The 8,743-nt window shown below is 38.5% G+C and overlaps 1 protein-coding gene across 1 annotated transcript; it reads right to left on the bottom strand.

Annotated features, from left to right (window-relative positions):
* Positions 1 to 4,016: 4,016 nt before the first annotated feature.
* LOC109966291 (lysozyme g-like) lies at positions 4,017 to 5,837 on the bottom strand. Its single transcript, XM_020611028.1, has 5 exons — positions 5,692 to 5,837; positions 5,382 to 5,459; positions 5,013 to 5,227; positions 4,760 to 4,910; positions 4,017 to 4,690 (listed from the first exon to the last, which is right to left on the bottom strand). The coding sequence occupies exons 1-5, from the start codon at positions 5,693 to 5,695 to the stop codon at positions 4,554 to 4,556; spliced, it is 585 nt and encodes a 194-aa protein (XP_020466684.1). The 5' UTR covers positions 5,696 to 5,837; the 3' UTR covers positions 4,017 to 4,553.
* Between the last annotated feature and the right edge of the window lie 2,906 nt (positions 5,838 to 8,743).

The raw sequence follows: 8,743 nt of genomic DNA, 5'->3' as shown, positions 1-8,743 counted from the left end.
TCTAATGAAAGTGGGCACCATCAGCTTCTGAGTACCAGATCTTATGGTGGGTGACAGAGTTATTTAATGTTTATTTATTTAGATAGGCATTTCATCACAAGAGCATAGTGCAACAGAAGAAACACAAAACACTTCCTTACATAACTTAAAACATCTTATTGCAAAATGATTTACAGTAAGCAACAGTGATGGGTTCAAAGCAGAGTACAGGACACATAATTGATTTTTATTTGGCTATTTTGTGATGCATTGTGTTATTCAAGTAATTCCCATGATGTAATGGAAAAACGAAATCATTTAAAAGTTGATACAAATTTCCAGAAACTCATCTGTGTGCCTTTTTTTCTTAGACTGTAGACCTGCTGATCCCCTGAGTCCCAACAGTTCATATAGTATTAGCCCCACGGAGGAGGTCAGCCCTCCCCCTCCCACAGGAGCAGTATGGTCCCGACCTCATGCAAGCTCACGATATCCAGACAAACTCTCAGTCGGACTGGAAGGCTTCACTCAGCACCCTCAGATCCAAAGGGAGACCAGGAGAATCAATCCTCTGAAGCAAGAGTGTCCATTCTGTAGCAAAGTATGGCATCCAGTACATTTGTCTTAAACAACTACTTTGACAGATTAAGACCATATACTGTAGACCTAAGACACTCTCACTTTATGATTTCTATTTGATTTATCCCAGGAAAACTGTTTTAATGAAATGTTTGAAGTTGAATTTGAGTTGAGTTGAGTTGAGTAAATTAATGGCATTACAAGCACAACATTCAGCACAGCATGTTAATAAAACCATTATTATTAAAAAAATGAAGCATATTTAAATATACAAAATACTATAAAAGATAGAACATATAAAATATATACCAAACATAAAACTTTCATTAAACACTCACTTAAAATTACAAAGGAAACCAGTAGCTAACTCTATGAAGCTGTTCTTAGCCACAGAAGTAAGCTAAATGCTAATGCTAGGATGCCAACATGCTCACTGTGACAGTCCTGGTATATGATTAATGTGTTTGTCACCTTAGTTTAGCCTGTTAGCATGCTATTTGCTAATTGCCACTAAACATTAAGTACAGCTGAGGCTGACTGAATAGGCTACCATTGGTTTCCAGGTCAATTTGGTCACAAGCCAAAGTAATGTACAAATTTAAATGGTGGTACTAGAGTATATGCTAAGCTAACATGGGACACAAAGTGCCACAGATTCACTATCCAAGCTGCCTGTTTATACCTGCTCCCAGAGAGCATTTCCTCAACAGGGTGCTGAATAAAAATTGTCCCTAATCGGAGTCTTTCTGTGAAGCCAAACTATAAATCAAGGGACACAACAGGAGGGAGAGGATTACAGATAACTGTAGCTACCCTTACCTATATTCTCTACCAATTCAGGCTGCCAAGCCAAACTTTCATACAGGAAGCTAGCACACAACTGATGTATAGCATCTATTGATTATAGTGGCAAAAATGTAAATGGTTCACATTTTTATTTAGATTTATGGCGATTACAGACGTTAGTTTCCCAAGTCCCCGTCTTGTGACATCTACAGTTATTACCTCTATAGATTCTTTCAATCTTGACCTGTGTTAATATTGTCTTTGCAGATATTTTCATGTCTGTCTAGTTTGAAGACTCACATATGCAAGAGTCATGGAGTCAGAGCACCTTTGTCAACAACACACATCAAGACCGGTAGAACAAATACTGTGGGGTCACCATGCACTGGCAAGGTCAGCATCACGTTTTTAGACTGCTTTATGGACAATTGAATCTGTTGCAGTCTGTAACCACAGCTGCTGTTGTTGTAGGAGAGGACGTTTGGCTGTGCAGTGTGTGGGAAAGTGTTCAAGCGCTCCTCCACCCTCTCTACTCATCTGCTCATACATTCGGACATCCGGCCATATGCGTGCCAGTACTGTGGTAAAAGGTTTCACCAGAAGTCTGACATGAAGAAACACACCTTTATACACACTGGTGGGTATATGAATATGTAAAGTCCTCAGCTGACCACATTCATATAAAATTACTAAACCAAACTTTAATTACACTTTTCATCACTAATACTTCCAGCACATACACGTGTTCCAGCATTGCCTGAGAAATCAAACTGAGAGTATCCCAAACAAACTCTTATTGTTCACAAGTGATTATTCTGTATTTTTAAGTTCCCTTATAGCACTCTTATTTGTGCAAAAGATATCTATGGCAATAGCCAGCAATGCTTTTTATATCATTGCCCTGCATTCAGCTAAGTACACATCATTCATGAAAAAAGTCAAATTTTTTATTTTATTTCCAATTTTGTAAATGAATCATTACTGCTAAAATATGTCCCACAAAGTTTGTCATTTGTAAATTAAATGTTTGTTTAATCTATACAAAAAATGCACATCAGACTTTTTACACCTAGGTTTTTGTATGGAATAGTTTGCACCTGTTCTTATACTGATGAATCCCACACGTTCTTAAGTTGAACGCCTGTGCCAGTTGTTCCTAATTAGCATTGGTTACCGCCCCCCAGTTCCCATAAAAGGGCACGACACAGCAGGGCTGTGTGCACCCAGGACCTTTTAACTGCGCTGAGTCTGATCTCAGATGTGGTGCTGGACAACCAAATGTTTCCACAGACAAACTGAACACCCACCAAAATATCGGAGAGACACTTAAAGAAATGAACAGAAATTAGAAATAAAGATGTGCACCTAAACGGTTTTTAAGTAACATTTTTCCTAATTCTAAGCTAAAAATTATCATACTAAAAGCAAAGTAAAGTACTATAAGAACAAGTGCCAGATAAGAAAACAATGGTGAATGCCAGAATCTTCGTAAGGGGGTTTTGCCAACAAATTTGTTCTTAAGAATGGTTGGTGAATGAGACCCCATCTTCTCATCTATCTCTCTGAAAGACAGCAAACATGTGTTTCCCACAATGTCAAAATTCCCTCAGTTGATCACCTGATGTAGAAATGACTTGTGTTTGTGTTTCAGGAGAGAAGCCCCATGTGTGTCAGATATGTGGGAAGGCATTCAGCCAGAGTTCTAACCTCATCACCCACCGCCGTAAGCACAAGGACGAGCGGCCCTACCTCTGTCCTCGCTGCCTGTACAGCTTCCAGCACAAAGTGGACCTGCTGAAGCACCAGCAGCACCACTGCACCTACTGCTGACGGTGACATGGCCGAGTCGGCAGCTGCAGCAGAAAACGGCTTGAGGACAGACGGCTGCTGCTGCTGACTGTTGATCCTCTGACCAAGTCAAACCTTTTACTCAAAAACCATAGTAATTTATATTTTAGACTGTGCTGGGGTCTGTTGGTGTCTTGGTAGGTGAGTGTATTACAGCTTCAATGGACCTAATCCCTGCCCTCTCTCTGGCCGCCCTTTACTCTATAACCTCTTTAATTCTAAGGCAACGTACAGCGTAACTACATACATTTACTTCAGCACTGTGCTTAAGTATAAATTAAAGGTACTTGTACTTTAAGTGACAGTTTCTAGCTTTGGTCTACTTTATACGTTTCACAATGGCTCAGAGGAAGATATTGTACTTTTTACTGCACTGTTTTTACTCCACATCTTTTATCATCTTTCATTACTGTTGTGTTCACAGATGAAATGTTCAGATGTATTGCTGTAGATTACACTGCCCAACAGTAAATAAAATAGTTAAAAGTAGTGACAATAACATTTTCATCGGTAATAATAATTCATAAATACAGTATAACCTATAATAGTATATCAACTGATACCTATCTATATCTCTTTTAATTAGGTACACAGTGAATCGCCCTGCCTAGAGCTGGGTATACAGTAGTTGCGTATATGCATCACACCTCTGCTCTCAGGATACTGAGAGGAATATACTGCTCTTACCCTGCTCACAGGTTTCCGACACTAGGGATAGTAGGGATAGTATTTCTTGACTCTTGCAGCAAAACAGAACTTTGAGGTCATGGTGAACTTAAATCTGTTCACTCGTTCAGTTGTAAAAATATAAGTACTGGAAACTATTCTGATTTGAAATAGTGTTTTATTTTTTATATATGAGGAGCCTCACAATTATTGGCAATTTCTTAAATTATCAGCATGTCAAGAGCTGAGTAAAATGACATGTCAGTGGTTCTTAACTAAATAAAGATAACAGCCATTGATTTGAACTTCTGAAAGATTTGAGGTTTTAGGGAAATGTTGTTGATTTCCCACATGGTTTTTCTATATTCTCTACAGATCTGAGATCAGAAAAGTAGCATTAACACAGATTAACACAATGTGATCTCATTACTTCTCTCACTTTTTAAAACATTTAAAACAAATTGCTAGAATCTTTGTGGTGCAGCATTAAGTATAAAGAAAATGATCTAAATCCAGAAGCTTTATTCCTTTCTGCTAATTATAGTGAGAGTTTACATCAAGGCCAGTAAACAGAGAAACCCTGTCTGTTTTTGCTTTGCATGTTATCTATTCAGCTTAAATGTTGTTACCATACACACATTACAGAGTCTCATTCTTGATGTGAAGGAGATTTTCACTGTGGACATCTTCAGCTGTTAAAAGCCGTCATTGCTTTTGTACCACTGAGCTCTGGCAACGACATCATTGGAGTAGTCTCCGCCTGTTGTGGCACCATCCACATTATCATAGGTATGAACATTTCTATCCCCCATATTGTAGGCTGCTATCCCTCCTGCAGAGACAAATACAAGTGAGAATGAGGCTAAACAAAATGGGAATCTACTGAATCAGTAAAACTAACCTTTCAGCTGCTGCTCTGTGCTCCAGCCAGGAAATTTATTGCGGATCAGTCCAATAAAATGAACCAAGATCTTGGCGCCTTGGCAGAGATGTTCCTCGCTGTCCCAAGCGCCCCGAGCAGTGTGTCCACCTCCGCTTGGATTAACATCAACCTACAGAAAGAGGAAATAAAAAGGAAGAACACTCATGTTATTGTATTGTAATATGAGGCACCACTAAGAGGATGTGAGTAAAGTAGAAGTATTTATTACAACCTGCATCAGTCCCCAGGCATTATACATGCCCCTCTTTGGGTCATAGTCTCCCCAGCCATCATGTAGTGCATTTCCAGCCCTGGACTCTCTAGAGATGATGGCAGCAATCAGAGCTGGATCGATGTCATATTTATGTCCCACGCTGTTGATTTTAGACCTGTACTTATTCATTCTACCTGCATCAGTCTGTGCCATGGTATGTGATGCCTGCACGCCTTGGGAGAGAGAACCAACAAAGAACTGAACTATAGTATCAGTGCAATACATGTATCTATTTCCATCTCAATACATACTGTCGACACAGACAGTTAGTTGGTTTCAGATCAGATCTGCTCCTGTGTTTCACTATTGCAGTATTACAGTATTTACCAGAGTATCCTAGCTTGTCCTGCTGGGCTGTTTTCACTGAGGCTCCAGTAGTTTCAACTTTCATGATGTCTCCATAACCTATGAGTGTTCGGTATATTAGATTGTCTTCCATCAACACATCGACATTAGCACAAAGCATGAGGAGCTAGAGGGACTTCACAGCTACACACCCAACACATTCTTACAAATGACAGACACAAAGGCTTGTGCTACAACAGAAAGTATGAAGTCCTGGTTTTGAGTTTATACCACAAGATACTCACAGCTGAAAGTCAAGTTCTGTCAACAGTGAAACAACATAAGCACTCACCCATCTCTCCTGTTTTCTCCTGTGATAGTCCCCTTGAAATTAAAATGCAAGAGCTGGAAACCAGTGTCCCTCTGTTTGCTCTTCTGCTGTGAAAATATGACGCAGCTGTACTTGTATGTTTAGTTTCATTTTCACTATGACTTCCTCTTGCAAAAGGAAAACGCTGCATTAACCGGAAAACACATGCAAAAGGAAAACGCTGCATTAACTGAAAACACATGCAAGAGAGAAAACGGAAATAGGGGGAGCCCGATCGCAATGATGGGTTCATCCCAACATTAAGGAAGTAGAAGAAGAATAAGTAGTGAATACTACCGCGAAAATTAAGAAGAATACTACGGCAAAAGAACTAGCTAAGCTAATTTAAGTTATTATAAGAAGAAAAAGAACAAGAAGAAGACCACGGGGCATTTTCAAGGTTACAGAAACGGTACGTTTTCCATTAAGTTCCTTTTTAAATAATTGCCCGTCATCTCTTACGGTACTATAAAAGAGCAACAAATGTACCTAGCTAAGGATAGTGTGCCACAGACTGTGTTTAACTCTTATTAGCTCACGTTAAACCTAGTAACTCGGGATAATAGCGTTAGCTAACTAGTGTTTCTGTATGGTAAGCAGCGTAGATAAAATGGATAAAAAGGTGCAGTGAAATAACTTTTATTGTCAATATATATAAAGTATATAACAGATTTTGTGCAAATCAGGTGTGCAATTTCAACGTTAACTTTAGTTTTCTCTCATATACTGTACAATCTCCTTATATTGGACCTTTCCAATTTTAGTAACTCTCCTCTTCTTCCCCACCACCACAGATGTATTGTCCATTCTGCGGATCTGCACTGATAGCGTCTCCTGCATTTTGTTGTCTGTGTGGCAGAAACATCAGTTTTTTAAATGATCTGCCAAACAAAGTCCCTCCTGATGTCCCTCCCATTGCACCTCCTGATCCACAGCCTAGCACTACTACAGGTGAACAGAAAGTTGTATTCTTGTATTCATGACATCTCGGCAAATTTGTTTTAAAATATCATGCAGAAAAGACTAATCGTCAGTTTCAAAGAAAGACATTCTTTCGGAAAACACAGAACTCTAAAAACAAGAACTCTATGGAACATAAACCAGTAAAGGTATGCTCACATACAGTCACCAATGCAGATCAAATAATAAAATTTTAATTTCATTTACTTCTCTTCCTTAAGATTAATGTTGGAGTTATGAGGATGCAAGGTGACTCCCTTAAACCTGTGAGAGGGAAGTCACTTCCTGTTGATATTCAACCACAGTACTCATCGTAACAATTGCTGGCTGCTGCTGTAAAGAAGCAAAAAGATTTCAACCAGGATATGGAAGATTGTACTCATGTTTTATTATATCCTGATGCTAAGGAAGTTACAAGCATCCCAGGAACGGACACCCCTTTCACAGTACAGAAATACAAGGAGGCTATTGGAAAGTCCTACCAAAGAATAACGTTGTACATTTGCAGTGCTGAGGACTTTGCAAACAGTTGTAAGTAAACATCTTCCATCTTAATTCAAGCACCACTTTATTATGTTATATGTCACAGTTCTTTCATCTGCATGTGATGTTGGTAACGATGATTCTGATGTTCTCTACAAGATAAATCCACACATTAGTCATTACACTTCGTCATGGTAGTGGCAGAAACATGGTAGTGGCAGAAGTGACACAGTTTAAATATCAGAAAGAGCATCTAAATAGTTCTTTGCAAACTAAATTGGAATTGTCAATTATGGCTTGTATTTCCAATGTATTCTTTTTTGTAATCAGTGTGTGGGTTTGCTGTCCCACAATGCAAAGTTCTAAAGTGATTGGGTCGCTAACAGTGAGCACGGTAATGTGCAGATACTATGTGATTCTGCCTGGCATTTCATAAAATTAACATACTGAGTTTCAATATAACATTTATGATTGATAGTACTATAAGATTTAAGGATTCAAGGATAACTTTTCATCACAGGTGAAACTGTGGATATTAATGAAAATCTTATAGCAGTCCTGGCAATCATTGTTTTTCCAAGGTCGCAGTGAACAGTCCTCAAGTGATGATGACAGTGTGGTTCATGTTCAGTTTCCATCTGGAGACAGTCCACTTTCAGACACCCTGGTCAGTTTGCATCTGTCATGGCATTTCTCTTTAAGTCAAGTGAATTGATAATGTTTCCATTTATTAAAATCTGCCATTTGTGTGTTGTATGCCGGTGTGTGAGGGTCCAGATAAAGTGAGCAGTCCAACAATGGAGAACATTTTGTTTAGGTAAAATACATTATCAATATTATGTTTTGTTGTGCAGGCAGCAGAATGTAACCACAGAACAGTAGTTTAATTCATTCTTTTTTATATATATATTTTCAGACACCCACAACCAACATCTGAGCAAGTAAGGCTTAAAAAATGTTAGTTGCTAAGCCAATGGAATCATTAGATGAATTATATTAATGTAATTGGTACAACTAGGATGGAACAGAAACCAAAGTCCAGGAACAGGTGAAACCCCCAGAGGCCCAGACGAACTTCTATTGGTAAGCTGGGTTGATGGTTTAAGACATTACAGATTTGCTTAATTAGTGTGAATGCAGAGCATTCTTCAGCATACTGTCAGCTGTAAAAACAAATCAACTAGCAAAAGGTAGAGATTTTTAAGGACATCTTGGCTTGTATTCAGCCTTTAGATATATATATTTTTTATTAATCACAGTTTAAGTTCTGTGTTGTTTTTAGCACACTTCTGAGTTTTACATTGAGTCCTATGGAGAGAGCTAGAGTGCGTTATGTCACAGGTAGAGTGGTGCTGGGCTGGTAAATTTATCAAAATTTTTCTCTCTCAACTGTCAGCAAGGCCAGTTTTCACTCTCTATGCACAATTTATAAATGGTCTTTCTTGTTGACACCTTTTTTTTAAAGAAACAAGACACCTGGCATTCTTTTCTAGATATAACTAAGAAACATATTTGAAAATAGTTACTCAATTATTCTTTCACTTCAGTAACTACACAAATGTGTATGCACCAATCGTAATTGACAGCGAGT

Source organism: Monopterus albus, unplaced genomic scaffold, assembly GCF_001952655.1.
Source record: "Monopterus albus unplaced genomic scaffold, M_albus_1.0 scaffold108.1, whole genome shotgun sequence".
Taxonomy (NCBI): Eukaryota; Metazoa; Chordata; class Actinopteri; order Synbranchiformes; family Synbranchidae; genus Monopterus; species Monopterus albus.
The sequence above is the reverse complement of the archived record's forward strand: the minus strand, read 5'-3'. Positions and strand labels throughout refer to the sequence as shown.

Excerpts from the sequence above, each read along its gene's own strand:
- LOC109966291 (XM_020611028.1), bottom strand. Across the intron at positions 4,911-5,012 it reads ATGCCTGGGGACTGATGCAG|GTTGATGTTAATCCAAGCGG; the intron begins GTTGTAATAAAT and ends CTCTTTCTGTAG. Across the intron at positions 4,691-4,759 it reads CACAGAGCAGCAGCTGAAAG|GAGGGATAGCAGCCTACAAT; the intron begins GTTAGTTTTACT and ends TTGTCTCTGCAG.